Source organism: Equus asinus, chromosome 3 (assembly GCF_041296235.1).
Source record: "Equus asinus isolate D_3611 breed Donkey chromosome 3, EquAss-T2T_v2, whole genome shotgun sequence".
Lineage (NCBI taxonomy): Eukaryota > Metazoa > Chordata > Mammalia > Perissodactyla > Equidae > Equus > Equus asinus.
Genome location: NC_091792.1, coordinates 129,937,868 through 129,955,321, shown reverse-complemented (window position 1 = coordinate 129,955,321; position 17,454 = coordinate 129,937,868). Strand labels below are relative to the sequence as shown.

The 17,454-nt window shown below is 34.9% G+C and overlaps 1 protein-coding gene across 12 annotated transcripts in view; it reads right to left on the bottom strand.

Annotated features, from left to right (window-relative positions):
* Nucleotides 1–17,454, bottom strand: part of PDS5A (PDS5 cohesin associated factor A) — a 164,604-nt gene that overhangs the window by 49,637 nt on the left and 97,513 nt on the right. For 10 of the 12 annotated variants that reach the window (XM_044767712.2, XM_014857209.3, XM_070506007.1 and 7 more), the window contains exons 17-22: nucleotides 17,285–17,400; nucleotides 9,844–9,949; nucleotides 7,088–7,248; nucleotides 4,311–4,434; nucleotides 3,332–3,490; nucleotides 816–884 (exon numbers count right to left, since the gene is read on the bottom strand). In XM_044767712.2, coding sequence (XP_044623647.1) covers nucleotides 816–884; nucleotides 3,332–3,490; nucleotides 4,311–4,434; nucleotides 7,088–7,248; nucleotides 9,844–9,949; nucleotides 17,285–17,400 — 735 coding nt within the window. Of the gene's footprint in view, nucleotides 1–815; nucleotides 885–3,331; nucleotides 3,491–4,310; nucleotides 4,435–7,087; nucleotides 7,249–9,843; nucleotides 9,950–14,301; nucleotides 14,435–17,284; nucleotides 17,401–17,454 lie in introns of those variants that run through there. The other 2 variants (XR_011502262.1, XM_044767716.2) reach the window with 2 other exon arrangements.

Below are 17,454 nucleotides of genomic sequence, written 5' to 3'. Positions count from 1 at the left end.
CTTTTCATACTTGCACATTTGCCCAAGATTTTCAAGTTGTTTAAAAATAACTATTTAAACTATTCTAATATTATAGTAATTAAAAAGAACTATTCAGATATTTTCTGTATTAGTAAAAAACTATTTTGAAGAAACAATCAAATTTGATTCAGTCTCACTTGACATTATGATAAAAAAAATCTAGGAGAATCCATAATTATTTGTGGTCATAATTACTTAGAGGCTTATACTCAAATGATTGTTACCAATATACATGAAAGAACTAGCTAAAGGATTTAGGTATTATTCACTGTATTTATTGACAACCTGGAAAAAAGAATTGATGGAATATATGACAACTATGAAGCTATACAAGGTGAAACAGATTATCAAGGAAGATGATAATGAAGCAGTCTTATTTTAAACCTGACTTTAGAAATTAGTTTTCATGAGGTACAGTTTACATCTATCAAAAGTTACCAATTCGATGACAGCCATCCATTTTTGCCAAGTTGATATTCATAGGCTTGTAGATAGATAGTGGTAGTGAGGCTAGATGTGAGATGCTTCTGAGCATCAACATTCTACAAACAATCTCTGTGTAAAACAGCCTCACTGAAATTGTTTTAGCAGGCAGGAAGGTCTACAGAAGATGCTGACATATACCTATATATAAATAACTCACTGACAACTACAGTTTCTTTGAGAAACAGAACTTTTGATTTAAAAATAAAGCACCTCATTTAAAAATGCTTATTAACTGTTAGGTTAAAAAAAAAGGATATCTATGAATGTTCATTTCAACATAAAAGTTATCAAGAGCCACAGAAATTTACCTTTGCTAATACTTCAGGAGAAACTTCTTCATCTGGAGACCATAATTTTCCATTCTTCTCACCTGTTGACTACAGACAATTGAATAAATTTAACTTTTAGAAAAAATTTTAAAGTTTCGCTCATTAAGCTTTGCATGCTGCACAATGCAGTGCTCTAAGAAGCCTATAGCAAAGTCACCAACCAGAGATTGGAAAAGAAGAACAAAGTTGGAGGATGCAAATTTCCTGATTTCAAAACTTACCACAAATCTACAGTAATAATGAGAGTGTGGTTGGTACGGACATAAGTATAGACATATAGACCAATGGAATGCAACAGAGAACCCAGAAAACCCTCATATAACAAGGGTGCTAAGACCAATTATTGGGCAAAGAATAGTCTCTTCAATAAATGGTGCTGGAAAAACTAGATATCCACAAGCAAAAGAATGAAGCTGGACAGTTACCGTATATCACATATAAAAATTAACTCTAAATGGATCAAAGATCTCAACTTAAGAGCTAAAACTATAAAACTCTTAGAAGAAGACAGGGGAAAATCTTCATGATCTTGGATTTGGCAAATGTCTGACAAGGGTTTAATATTCAGAATATATAAAGAATTCTTACAACTCAACAACAACAAAGACAAACAATGCAATTAAAAGTGGGCAAAGGACTTTGAATATCCAAAGACAAAAGACAAATGGCCAGTAAGTACATGAAAAAAATCCTTAATACCATTAGTCATTAGGGAAACACAAATAAAAACCACAAGATACTACTTTGTACCTACTATGATGGCTATTATTAAAAAAACAGGAAAGAATAAGTGTTGGCAAAGATGTGGAGAAACTGGAAGACTTGTGCATTGCTGGTGGGAATGGAAAATGGTAGTTACTGTGGAAAAGTTTGGCGGTCCCTCAAAAAGTTAATCACAGAATGACCGTGTGACCCAGCAATTCCACTCTGAGGTATATATCCAAAAGAACTGAAAACAGAGACTCAAATGTTCATATCAGCATTATTCACAATAGACAAAAGGTGGAAAAAACCCTAGTGTCTATCAACAGATGAATAAAGAAAATGTAGGTTACACATACAAGAGAATATTATTTTGGCAAAAAGTGAATGAAATTCTGCTACATACTGTAACACAGATGAACCCTGAAACCAATATGCTAAGTGAAATAAGCCAGACACAAAAGGACAAATATTGTATGATAAGAGGTATCTAGTACAGGCAGATTTGTAGAGCCAGAAAATAGAAGTGAAGTTACCAGGGGCAGGGGGAGGAGGGAGTTATTGGTTAATGGATACAGAGTTTCTGTCTGAGATAATAAAGTTCTGGAAATAGACAGTGGTGATGGTTACACAACAATGTGAGTACATAATTTAGATGGTGGCTTGGGCTATTTTGGAAAGTTCATCAGCTTTCCTGGGTATCTCCCATGTATATCAGAAGTATATATGTTATTAAATTTGTTTTTAAACAAAAACAAAACAAAAACCCAACAAAAACAACAATAACGTGGGTGTATATAATGTAGGTGAATTGTACGCTTAAAAATGGCAAAGTTAATATTGTGTATATTTTACCACACACACAAGAACCATATTAAAATAGGATCTATCAACAATCAAATCGTCATTTAAGAGGTGTCTTAAATTTCACATTTATTGTCAGTCACGTCTATCAACAGTGCAAAGAACAGCATGAATGCAAGGAGTGGGAAATGAGACTTCGGCCATGCTCTTCCATCCTCGTCTATTACATCCAAACAGGGGAAGGGAAAGGAGGAAGGAGTGCACTGGCAATTGTCTCTCTTTTTAAGTTCAGATATTGAGGGATCAAAGACTAGTGGATCATGTAGAAGGATTAGGTTAAGTTGGATAAGTTAGCACTGCATTGAAAGTCATCTACAACGATCCACAGGTAAGAGTGATTTGTGTCTTCATTCAGTAACTCTTTAACTTAGATCCATTTGGTAAAGGAGTGATTCTTAATCAGAAGTGTGTTTCATAAATCACTTGGGGAACCTTTTCAAGCTATACATTCCTGGGCTCCAACCCAGAGCTAATAAATCACCATGTGTGCACACATGTGACACACACACACAATTCAATAACTAAAATAGAATACATAAATCTAGTGCCAAAAGTGCAATGTAATTATATTTCAAAATGCTAGTCAAATACAATTCCACTTATATTTTCAACAATGTTTGATAAAGCAAAATTCTAGCACTCCAGTAAATTGTCCTTCAAATGTTAGGATAATAGCATTTGACTTATATTTTTTACTTCATGATTCATCCATCTCATGTTCTCATTTTTTCTTTCTTAAATGTTAAGTTCTAATAATAGCTACACTGACATCAGGATGTCATTTGGAAATTTAAGTAAATAAATAAGGGGGCAAATAGAGAATAATTTAAAAGGAAAAGAGAATTACACACAGAAAGCAGAAATATTGTAATAAAGATGTAAATAGTCTTAATCTCATGATTCTAAATTTAATTAAATGAGAAACTTACCCTGTCATTCATTAGGAGATCTTTCACAATAAAATTTGCTACTACAGATTTCATTGGAGAAGCAAACTGATCTGGTGCTAACATAGATATGTGGCCCAATGAAACTAATGGAGTTATAAGTTGTTCTGGTACATCAGCATTCAGACTCCTACTGAGTGGCTATAAAAATAAAACAGTCAAAATTACCAGTTTGTTTTATAAATATCTAGACATCCTAAGGAAACACTAAATGTTCTTAAGTACTCCTGAATTTATCATGCCCAAACAAATCTGTTCTAAGGATATGATCAAAAGTAACTTCAGCCATATTAGACACTTGATTTTTATTTCACCTACTGAAACTTAAGTTTCAAACAACATAGAAAAAAGATAAAAGAAAAAAATAAGGCACACATTAAAGGTAGAAGTAAAAACAAGAATATCTCTGCATCATCAAATCAGCATTATTTTCAAGCCGTCTACAACAACAGGTTTGCTGTGTTGGTGGATATTTTATCCTGTGGGGACATTTTAAATGACTGTGGACCATAAAACATAAGAGTTCACTGGGTTCTGTTCATACTGTATCCAATTAAAGATAATAAGAATACCTTTCTAGCACTGGAACCAGGCCAAGGAGCATACATAAGGAAAGGCAAATAGGACTAATTTTCAGGTATGACTGTCAGTATGAACTGAGTGGTTCAAAGTCAACTACCAATACTTTCTGAGGATAAATAGACTACTGAGGCAATAAAGCTAAAATTAAGTAAAATGTTCTAAGACACACACACAAAACATCATTTCATAAGTAGTATTTAAACACCTCATCTAAAGGCCAGGAATATAGTGCTGAATACAACAGTGAGTCCCTGCTCTCATGGAATTTATACTCTAGGGTGGGACTAAATAGCTAAAATAATCTACCTTCTATCTTCATAAAACCACAGAACATAAAAACAAAAACCAACATAAACACATCCTATATAATTTTATATACCTCAAAAATCTGTGCAAGCTGGACTTCTTTATTTGTGAATATGGCATGTATACAGTGAACAGCCTGTTTTGCTTGGTGTGGAGTACCTCTCTTTGCTTTCTGATGTAAAATGGGAATTAAGGTCCTGCAAAAATAATATCATAGTTAAAAAAAAAAAGCCCATAAACCACAAGTATTTCTTTTGGTTGTCTCCTACTTCCTCTCCTGTAACTATCTGGATGTATGCTGGTAGAGAAGCCTCTCTTAAAAATTACCTGATATATAGAAAGATTTAAAGTTCCTCCTCTGTCCCCAAGCATAATCCAAGAAATACAATGCCTCATGAAAAAGGCTACTTCAGGAGAAAATTTTTGTTTAAAGCCACTTTATGAATATGGAGAAATAAACAAACCACCCTTAACTTAGGATCTAAAACTTGACCCATCCCATATTTTTACATTTACCATCTAAGGAGATATCCTAATTTTCCACTTCCCTTTCACAATCCCCTTATTTTAAAGCAGCCATGGAAAAAAAGTAGCAAAAGGCCAGGTTTTATTAAAAAGCTGAGATAATCGCACCAGTGAAAGAAAGTATGCAAGGATATAGACACATATATATATCAGTAGAAGAGTAATAAAAACATCTAACAGCTATTGAATACTTGTGCCAAGCACCATTTTAAGTGTTTTTACACATCTTAATTCACTTAATCCTCACAATCAGCCAAAGAGGACTATTAATATGGTTATTAAATAGATGAGAAAACTAAAGCACAAAAAAATTATTTATTTGAGCTTAAGGTGATAGAGCTAGGAAATGGTGGAGTCGGGATTTGAAGATAAGCATTTCTGTTCCAAAAATCCATTCACTTAACCTCCATACTGACATTGAAGATCAAAGTAAAAAATCTTTCTCTAGAACAATATGGAAATACATATTAGTCTCAAAGCATTAAATAATGATATAGGAAAACATTAAGTAGAATGAAGAAAATAGCGTGTTTCTAACAACTTATAAAAAACAACAGGCATATACTTCAAGTAGATAAAACATTCAATAAAAATATATATCAAAATGTTAACAGTGACCCTCTTTTTTCCTTTATATTTTCTAAAGTTTCAGCTTTTTACAATGAACATTTAAGTATTTTTCTAATCATAAGAAAATTTGTAAGGCAAAATAAAAATTTAAGGACAGATACTTGTCATACATTTAATGCAATGATTCCATTTTATAGATTATAAGGTCAGTGGTATCAAGTGCAATGGTGACAAAGGGCCCTGTTATAATAATGGGAAGCAAGACATTAAGAGCAATATCTCAGACCCCAGGTCATGCACCTCAACCAAAAAACTGGGACATATGCTAGTCATTGTAAGTCTGATTTGATATTTGTGAATGCCACGTTTCTCTCCATGCAGGTTTGGAATTATGAGATAGGGATTTCCATGCCCAAATAGCTTCCTTGACTAAGCACTGATTAAGTCTTCCATTCACAAATTCATTTACTAGGGTAACAGTTCTTGAAAATAACACAGGTAAGTAACAAAGGAAGATAGAGTGTTGATCAAGTTGTTGTTAAATGTATCGTTAATTGTTCTTAGCCTAATGAAACGATGATACATAAGCCAACTTTAATCTTTCTCCTTGTTTTTCTAGTGCGCTATAATCCAAAGATGCCATCAGCATTGTTAGTGAGGTCTGCAGTGTTGTGCTTCTCTGCTTCCTTCCCCACTTGTCTTAAGAACAAGAGTTTTTATTCCCTGTGTCCAAAGTTAACTCTTCCACCTATACCCATTTTTCCACTGCTTCCTTTGGGATAGAATTCCTTTAAGAATAAATCCTTTTCCTTAAAAAATGTATAGGTTTTCCTACCTTTAAAAACTCACCAGAAACTTTATCCTACCATGTCAATGATTTTTTCCTATAATGTACAAATATAAAGATTATCATCTCTAGGCTATAAACTCCTTGAGAGCAGGGACTGACTGGGGTAATTCTTTTATATTAGCCAGTACTGTGTCGACAATGAATTATTTCTCAAGTTAAACTATTACCTCACAAATTTAATAAAAACTTTAGGAGTCATGAGTCCTCTTGTCCTGTTACTACCCTGTGAGGAAAAACCGGTTTAATTTGGATATTCCCTGAACTATCTGCATATACCCTGAAGATCTAGTTCAATAGCTATCAGCAATGTGTTCTTCCTCCAAAAGACATCTCCCACATCTTATGTCTAAATATAAAATCTCAGAACAAGTTTGATCCTAAAGCAACCCTCTTTAAGATGCCAAAGTGAAAATACCAGAAGGTACTACATTCTTATGAGAGGGGAGGTAATCTAGAGGGAGTGATCAAAACAATAAAAGCACCACTGGCAACAACCAAGCAACTAATAAATATTTTATAAGCACACTACTTGATTATCCCACTCTTTGGTAGAATATGAGGATAGTAGCCACTGAATTTATAAACCAGTTGGAGAGAAAAAAATGAAAATACACAGATTAGGAAGATACATTAATCACAAATTCTAAATTCTGATAACTTTTGATTATTAATATTTTAAAATCATATTCTAATAAGCCAAGTTTCATTTCTTCCTCTGCCTATATTCTAATGGTAGGGGAGGAGCGTGAGGCAGAGAAGAGATGAAGTAAAGGATACAAATAAGTAGCTTTTAAATAAAACCTGTCTTTCCTCTCTGCTGTCTTTCCATGTGAAAGGGAAACAATGATCCTATGGCTCCCACACTTAAAAACTTCTGTGTTTACCATGAGAAAAAACATACTCACGATCGTATCTGGGGCAGGTCTGTTTCAATTTTGTGGCCTGTATTTCTAAAAATTTGTATAGCAGCTTCTGCTACCTTGTCATCTTCCATTCTGAGGCACTGTAACAGGGACTCATACGTCTCTGCAGAGTGGAACGAGGTAGGATGTGTGAAAGAAAGAACCTGGAGAAACAGATATAGCTTTAGAAGTACAGACAACAGTTTTAGTCCACTAAAAGAAGAGAATTATTTTCTACTGTAAATAAAATTTCAAGTTATGAGCTGCATACACTAGCCACATAGAATAAAGATCGTATCTTGTAGTTTCCCTTGCAGTTAGTTGTGGCTAATGAGACATTAGCAGAAATACTGTGTAGTAGATTCCTTAAGACAGCTGATATATAGTCCTTGCCCTATTCTCTTCTTCATCTCTTAGTCTATTCTGATACTAGGAATGCAGAAAACGAGGCTCCTTTTTTTTAATGAAGTGTGATGTGAACAAAATGCTAACATAGAGATTTATTTCACTGGCAAAAAGATACTCTATGAGGAAATATTTTAAGTGAAACCCATCACAAAAAGTTCACTCATCTTATCACCTTACACCTGTTAGAATGGCAAAAATATCCAAAACCAAGAGTGACAAATGTTGGAGAGGCTGTGGAGAAAAAGGAACCCTCATACACTGTTGGTGGGAATGCAAACTGGTGCAGCCACTATGGAAAACAGTATGGCGATTTCTCAAAAAGTTAAAAACAGAAATACCTTATGACCCAGCCATCCCACTACTGGGTATCTATCCTAAGAACCTGAAATCAGCAATTCCAAAAGTCCCATGCACCCCTATGTTCATCGCAGCATTATTCACAATAGCCAAGTCATGGAACCAACCTAAGTGTCCAGCAACTGATAATTGGATAAAGAAGATATGGTATATATATACAATGGAATACTACTCAGCCATAAAAAAGGACAAAGTTGTCCCATTCACAACAACATGGACAGACCTTGAGGGTACTATGTTGAGTGAAATAAGCCAGAGAGAGAAAGACTAACTCTGTATGACTCCACTCATAGGTGGTAGTTAACATATAGACAAAGAGAACTGATCAGTGGTTACCAGGGGAAAGGGGGAGTGGGGGGAGGGCACTAGGGGTGAAGTGGCATACCTACAACATGACTAATAATGATGTACAACTGTAATTTCAAAAGGTTGTTAACTATCATAATCTTAATTAAAGTTCACTCATCATAACTATAAACAAAGAAGCCATTATTGTGAACTTTTAATCACAATTACAAACATAAACAATTATTCCCTTATTTATTATGACACAAGTCCCAGCCTACTCTTAAGGAATTTATAACAAGTTAGATATAACGTCTATAAAGTTTACGTTCCATGAAGTGGAAGCAATTTAGTTAGCATGGTATCGAGAATAGGGGCTAAAAGCAGAGAGGCAGACAGACGGAGGAATGTAGTAGGTAGTCTCATTAATTTATTCAATAAGCATTTATTTCATGGGTTATAAAGTGAAGAGACTGTCCCATTTAGTTAGGTTTACAGTGATAATATTAGTTATGAGGTTTTAATTATTTACAGAAAAATGGAGAATTTGAAAAACTGAATCAAACAACCTATTAAAAATATTTACCTTAAAGATGATTTGACTCTCAGAACTATTTAAAAATATAACCCCATTATTAAAAATATAATTAATTAAAATCTCTCAGGAAACCACATAAATTCTTTCCATGAAATAATATTTAAAACCATTCCAATACAATCCCATCACTCTCTTTTCTATCTAATGTCCAGTGCACTGGATTGTCTCTTCACATGTTGTAGTGGTCTAAATCTTTCTTTGCCTTCAATTTGTTCTCTTCTTTACTCCATCCAATGAAAGCTCTATCGAGTGCTGTATCATATTAAAAGCTGGGTTAAAAGCCCCTGATAGTACCTTTCTGTCCCAGAGGCACTCCACAATCTGGAACCAGCCCTGTCTCCCACTATTCCTCAAAGCAATTCTATTCTAGTCAGGCTAGACTCCCAAGGATCCCTAAAAAATGGCAAGAATTATTCTCTTTCATGATGCTGTGATTTCCCTAGATTAGGTCATATCTTGTCCACAAAGTCTTGCCTGACCTGGCTCCTACTAATTGCTCAATTCTCTGAGTTCTTTGTCATCTATTATGATTACCAATTGTTTAAAAATTCCCTGATCAGACAGATGCTGTCATAATTCTTTTTTTTTAATTAAAGATTTTATTTTTCCTTTTTCTCCCCAAAGGGCCCTGGTACATAGTTGTGTACTTTTAGTTGTGGGTCATTCTAGTTGTTGCATGTGGGATGCCTCCTCAGCATGGCCTCATGAGCGGTGCCACATCTGCACCCAGGATTCAAACCGGCGAAACCCTGGGCCGTCAAAGCGGAGCGTGTGAACTTAACCACTCGCCATGGGGCCAGCCCCTCATAAGATAATTCTTGTGAGCAGTCCTACCATCCCAGATGCAGTTTCTTTGAAAGGAAAGACTAGATCATTCAGTTACAAGCATAGCAAGCATGCAATGAATGAAGGAAATAGCAAAAACAAAAAAATTATTTTATAACACATTATTATAGTGTAAAAATATATTTTTATAAAATATGATTTCTACTATAAATTTTTAATCTTTTGAATAGTTCCCAATGAAATAAAGCCTGACTCTTGCATATCCTTAAGGGAATTCAAATTATGACTGTGGAAATGCATGGAGACAAAACTGTTTAAAAAATACCTTAAGAAGTTCAAGTCCTGAACGAATCGCTGTATCTGGACTTACACCCTCCTCTTCATCATCTGCTGTCCCCTCTATTGATTTATTCATCAATTTTACCAGTGCACTATTAAAACGAGAAAATCTAATTAGTAACACTACTAAATTAGTAACTGTATCCTAATTGCAATGTGGCAGGACACATATAGACCTAAACATCAGATTCAAATACATTTCTGGGGGGAAAAATTATTTCGTGACTCTTTAAACTTTGCTCTCTACTTGACAGCGGAGCTTATTTTTAGTTTATCTTCTTCTCCCACATCCCAAACTCAATGTATAATAACTACTGAAAAACAACAAAACTAAAATTAAATGATACACATACTGAACATATATTTATGTAAGTATAAGCAACTTAATATTCATTTCTATATATAAAGAGATCATTTACAATTTTAAGAAAAACAAGATGGCAGTGCTAAATGGATGCGTGACAATTCACTTAAGCAAAAACCAAATAGTAAACAAACACATGAACAGAGGCATTAAATTAATCACTGGTAATTAATTTACTAAATCAGTAATTCCATTCCTAGAAATTTATAGCAAAGAAGCAATCCATCAGAAGCATTACGTTATATTCAAAACAGATTCATCAGTTGAAAACTGTTTAATTGTCTAACATTATGGAATTAGTTTTTCAAACATATCTAACCACCACAAAATGGAATATTACCCACTCAATAAAACTCAGACTATGTAGCAACATGGTACTATTTTAGGTAAAAACAGACATGATTTTGGTTTTGAGACGTCATTTTCTCATCAGTAAACTGAAGAAAATACTACCTTATATTGAAGACTAAATTATTACAGTAAATGACCTAGTAAATATAGCAAATATTCAACAAATAGAAACTAATAATAAAAGTTTTACGTTAAAATGTTTTCCTTTGGTGGTATGCATATTTTAGTCAAATTATTAATAAAAATTTTTTAAAAGTACAACATATATATAGATGTACAGGGGTTGAAATTTAAACCACTTTTAGTACTTTCATTTCCCCTTTAACATCACAAGAATAATTTAAATACTTCATCAAAACCTTCAATTGATATAAAAACATTTTTTTGAAAACAAATCAGATGTGTGTGTGTATAAACATCAGCTTGAAATATAATTTACACACCATATAACTCACCTATTTAAAATGCATAATTCAATGGTATATTCACAGGGTTGTACAACCATTACCACAATCTAATTTTAGATTTCACCTTCACCCCTAGACAAACACCTTCCCTATTAGGAGTCACTTCTTATTCACCCCCACTTCCTCTAGCCCTAGGCATCCATGAATCTACTTTCTCCTGCCATACATTTGCCTATTCTGAACATTTCATAAAGATCGAATCATATAATATGTGGTCTTTTGTGACTCCTTTCACTTAACACAGTGTTCTTGAGGTTCATCCATGTTGTAGCATGCATCAGTACTTCATTGATTTTAATTCTGAATAATGTTTTAGTGTATTCATATAAGACAATTTATCCATTCCTTAGTTGACAGACCTTTGGATTGTTTCTACTCTTTGGCTATTATGAATAATGTTGCTATAAATATTCATATACAGGTTTTGTATGGACATATATTTTCACTTCTCTTGGGCATATATTTAGGAGGGAAATTGCTGGATCACATGGTAGCGCCACGTTTAACTTTTTGAGGAACTGCCAAACTGTTTTTCAAAGCAGCTCCACCATTTTACATTCCCACCAGCAATATATGAGGGTTCCAATTTTTCCACATCTCCACTGACTCATCTGTCCTTTTGCTTACAGTCATTGTAGCGGGTGTAAAATGATGTCTCAATGTGGAGATATATATATAAAACATTTCCATCTCCACAAAAAACTGCCTTATGTTTCTTCTGTGGCAATCCCCTTTTCCCACTCTTGCGATCACTGATCTGTTTTTTCTCACTATAAGTTTCCCTGTTCTAGAATTTCATATATTTTGTGTCTTAACATCTTTTATGTGACATAATGCTTTTGAGATTCCTCCATGATGTTGTGTAGAATCAGCAGTTTGTTCCTTTCTATTGCTGAGAAGTACTGTATTGCATAGATATATCCCAGTATGTTTATCCAATTACCAACTGAGCGACTTCTGGGTATTTCTAGTTTAAGATATAAATAAGAAGTCTTTACGGGAATATATGTTCTCTTTTCTTGTAGGCCAATACCTAGTATTGGGATTCCTGAGTTGTATGTTAACATTATATGTACATTTAATGTTATAATAAACTGTTTTCCATATCAGCAACACGTGGTTTGGTCAGTCTGCATCCCCACAAACACTTGGTGTGGTCAGCATCTTTAATTTTAGCCATTCTAGTGAGTGTGTAGTGGTATTACTGACTGTAATTTGAATTTGTATTTCCCTAATGAGTAGATAATGTTGACTGTCTTTTCTTGTCCTTATTTACTATTTGTGTATCTTATTTGGTAAACCGCTCAACTCTTTTGCCCTTTTTTTTTTTTTTTTAAACTAACTTTTTTTTTTTTTTTTTTTTAAAGATTTTATTTTTTCCTTTCTCTCCCCAAAGCCCCCCGGTACATAGTTGTGTATTCTTCGTTGTGGGTTCCTCCAGCTGTGGCATGCGGGACGCCGCCTCAGCGTGGTCCGACGAGCAGTGCCATGTCCGCGCCCAGGATTCGAACTGACGAAACACTGGGCCGCAGCGCGCGAACTTAACAACTCGGCCACGGGGCCAGCCCCTCTCTTTTGCCCTTTTTTAAATTGGGTCAATTGTCATTATTGAGTAGTAAGAGTTCTTTTTATACTCTGGATATAATCCTTTATCAGATATATGCTTTGCAAATATTTTCTCCCAGGCTATGGCTTGGCTTTTCTTTTTCTTAATGGTGTCTTGAAGAGAGGGGAAAAAAAATTTTTTTTTTTTGAGGAAGACTAGCCCTGAGCTAACATCTGACGCCAAGCCTCCTCTTTTTGCTGAGGAAGGTTGGCCCTGAGCTAACATCTGTGCCCATCTTCCTCTACTTTATATGTGGGATGCCCGTTACAGTATGGCTTGACAAGCTGTGGTAGGTCTGCACCAGGGATCTGAAGTGGTGAACCCCGGGTTGCCAAAGTGGAACGTGCAAACTTAACTACTGTGCAACCAGGCCAGCCAAGGAGGAAAAAAATATTTAATTTTCTTTCATTGTTTGTGCTTATGACCCATCTAAGAAATTGTGCCTACCCTATATTTTGTTCTAGAAGTTTTACCTCTGACATTATACATAAAAAAAAAGTTATTACCAATTTGAGAAAAATATTCTGAAGCAAATTTTTCTGTTAGGAGGAAATCCTATAAAACGATGCATGAATTAACAAGATTACAAACACAAGTGAAAAAATTTATAAATGTCTCTGACTACTCGTAATAGAATCCATACATTTATTTAATAAATATTTATTGACTACTTATTATGTGCCAAGTCTTAGAGTCTATCCTGGAAATAGAGTGCCAAACAAGACAGGCATAATCTCTGCTTTCATTATAATCTGGGCAGATCATCATTATGAGTCAAGGTACTATAAGAGAAAGACCCAAGTCTTGAAACCAGGATTGTAGTCCTTCCTCTTATGAAAGCATTTTGCCTCATTTCTAAATTTGATAAATAATATACACTCCACATACTTCACAAAGAATCCATGAAGCAAAAGATCATCACCAATCCAACTGCATGTTCATATCTGCTTGGGAAGTCTTAATATGTGTCCCTATCTCTCCTGTGCTGTATAACAACTATTCTAAATCTTCACTATTCTAACTCAGGTCTAAATCCTTCCACTTAGCAGACTGCTTGCCTCACTTTTAACAAGGAATAATGGAGGCCTCAAGTGAATACTCTAATTTCCCATACCCTATTTTCTAACCTTCTCTAACTTTTATCTGTCATAGGGGAAGATTTTCTTCTCCCTGTTCTGCTTCCTTAGGGATGTTGCTCTATCATAGTTCTATCCCCCATACCCCATCTTCAACCTCTCTTCTTTTCTATTAGCACTTTTCAAAGGTATTTAAATATTCAAAATTCCTTCATTAAAAACAACAGAAGGGGCCAGTCCTTGGCCTAGTGGTTAAGTTCAGCTCTTTCCACCTCAGCGGCCCAGGTTTGGTTCCTGGGCACGGACTGATACCACCTGTCAGCGGCCATGATGTGGTGGTGACCCACATACAAAATAGAGGAAGAATGACACAGATGTTAGCTCAGGGCAAATCTTCCTCAAGTAAAAAGAGGAAGATTGGCAAGAGATGTTAGCTCAGGGTGAATCTTCCTCAGCAAAAAACACACAAAAAACAAAAACAACAAAAGACCCTTCTTTAAGCTTACTCCCTTACCATCATCTCATTTTTCTAATTTTTTATAGCTTTGTCTACACTGGCTGTCCCCAAATGCCAATTTATCTCCTAAAGCAGGGTTTAGAAGTGTGACAAGGTATTTACCCCTTTGATTTTCTCAGACTTCAAGGTTTCCAAGTGGGAGCTGGTGGGCTCCTGTTGAGCAAGGCCAGTCACCTCCAGGCTTGAGCAGTCTTCTCTGTTAAGACATTATTCATTTTCTTGGTGTGGCATGATGCAGATGTTGAGAAGGACTATCCTATGCCCTTCTCAATCCATGGTAATCTGGATTTGCCCTTGCTTTCCCCCAAAGAAACTATTCTGGCCATTGTGATGATTTTCCTTTTTCTAAATCCAATGAATGCCTTTTAGAAACTATTTTACTTCTGGATAGCATCTGTTCCCTCCACCTTTTAGTTCCTCTTTGGCTTCTGTGATATCACTCCTGACATTCCACTTTTGACCATGCCTCCTTAAAAAACTTTTTTTTAATTCAATGAGTTCCTTACATTCTGGAAACCTCTTAATTATCAATTTTCCTCAGGATTCAGTCCTAAACCTTTTTCTTTTTAAGTTTTACCTTCTCTCCCACGTTTCAAGCATTATTACAAGCACTACTTCATTTTTAACCGCTATCTGCAGACCAATAATTAATGATAGCATGCATATATGCATGTGTATGAGCAGGAGTCTGGGGAAAAAATATGTTAAAAAAAGGGAAAACGAAAAGGTTATATTTAGGATGATACTCTACTATCCCCAATCCTTTCCTCCCAAATCCTTCATTATGTCTGAAGTACATCCAATTTTCTAAATACTTCTTGACTCCTTTTGCCTTTGTTCTTTTGTGTCTGCTATTTTTTCTTCCCAGAACAGCTATTAACACTCATTCAGCACTCAGTATGTGTGAGTGTTTTACACATACATGTTATTTAAGCCTCTCAACTATCCCAGTGAGCAGTAATTATTATTGTCCTTATTTTAAAGATGAGGAAATTAAAGCTCAGAGTAGCATAAATAATCCAACCAAGGACACAGGACTAGTGGCCTGGACTGCTTTTCCCCTGCGATCTTCACTTGGCTACGCTATAATTCCTACTGATCTTTCACTACCCATTTTATGTGCCATCTATTGCAGAAGCCTTCCCTAACAAATCCCTCCTACACAATTTGGGTTATGTAACTATCCTTCCCCAGTTACCTAATGTACTTTAAAAATTGCTCCATTAAATGTATGTTAAATGAATAAACTCTTCATTTGCAACTTAATATTTCATGAAGATTTGATTACGTGGATGGAATATTATATCACATATATTTCCCATTCAAATAAATTGGAATTTTGCATAAAATTATTCTCTTAGAAATCCCAACCATAAGTTAGTATGTTTGAGCCCAAACAATCCAAGAAGCTTCTGAAAAAACTGAGGTTTTGTTTTTTTAGTATTGGAGGTCACATACTAGCTTATGATAATTTACTGAAGTAATGAAACTCCGTGAGACCTCACGGAGACAAACAGTAAAGGTTTCCTGATGCCATTATAGGTCTCTTTCAAAGTTAATATGCAAAGGGAAGGGTGCCTACTTTATCGTATCCTTGATTTACCCCATTAAAATCAAATGGTAGAGAGCAAAGGACATTCACATCGAAAATAATAAATCTATGTTTAAGTCATGGTTTTTACCATTACCCAGCTGTGAACAAACCACTTATTCTCTCCAAACCTTAGTTTTCTTTGCAAATAAGGAAATTAAAAAGAATAAGGAAATCTTAGTCGAAAAGAAAAAAAAGTAGACAAACATCGCCATTATGGGCTGAATTGTGTACCCCCAAATTCACACGTTGAAGTCCTATCCTTCAGTACTTCAGACTGTGATTGTATTTGGAAACAGGGCCTTTAAAGAGATAATTAAGGCAAAATGAGGTCAAATGAGCAGGCCATAATCTGATATGACTGTTGTCCTTATATGAAGAGAAGAGGACACAGACAAGTGAGACCATGTGAAGAGACAGCAAGGAGGCGGCCATGTGCAAGCCAAGGAAAGAGGCTTCAGAAGAAATCAAACTTGCTGGACTTTTAGCCTCCAGAGCAGTGAGAAAATAAATTTCTGTTGTTTAAGTTACTCAGTCTGTGGTATTTTGTTATGGCAGACGTAGCAAACAAATACAACTGACATTTCAATATAACCAATGCAGTGATTCACATAAGGTGAAATAACTAATAGCTAGAACCAGTTGTCCTAATCCAAGGCTGTTTGGAAAGAGAACTAATAAGTGCTATTTAATAACCTAACATGAATAGAAAGATATATCTTATCTATTGGACAAATGATTAGTGCAAAGGAAAAGTATTCATAGAAGTTAACAGGAAATCATTAGTAGAAACTGAAATATATGGAATTACGGGAATAGTTAAAAAACAATAGCTGTTAGTGTCCATTATGCCAGCTTCTTACTATTCACATATTATCACTAATTCTCACAATCATCCAACATAGAGAAGTTATACCCATGTTAAAGTTAAAAATAAATGAAAAACTTAGATAAATTAGAGGTTTTTTTCTAAAGCCACAAAGCAGATGACGTAGTAGACATCTGTCCTGGAACCAGATTAGTCTAATGGTAATCTTGTGCTCTTTCCAAAATATCATTTGGTTTTCACACATCTCAAGTGAATAGTGACACAGTAACACACACTAAAGAATATTATGTAGCCATTAAAATGGTTAAGAAAACTCAAAGGTTGACTGATAGCCTATAAATGTAAAATTTTCTTCTTTCTCTGTTCTTATGTTCTGGGTTTTCCTTAATGAGCACATATAGGCTAAAAATAAACACAAAAACTCTTAAAAAGTAAAAAGCAGTGAAGTAAGCCAAAGATCAGAAAATGAACAGGCCCTTTCTTCAACTTGAATGAGGTATCCTTCTGCCATTTAAAAAGATAAATGGGAACCTTTGTAGGCCTCCTTAGGGACCCAGTATTTAAACTTATGATACTGTGGCTTCATATTATATTCTATTTTTGAATGAATATATTTCCTAACTTACCTTATGGCTTCCGAATCAATGTGCACAGGTGCAATTCTTTCCAACAGAAATTTGACCATCTCTAGAAAAGGATTTGTTGGTTGCTTAGGATTTGCAAGTTTCCGAGCTATTTCTCTCTATAGAAAGGAAAGAGTTTTACCATAAGTATAATTCAGTTCATGTCTTTCAAA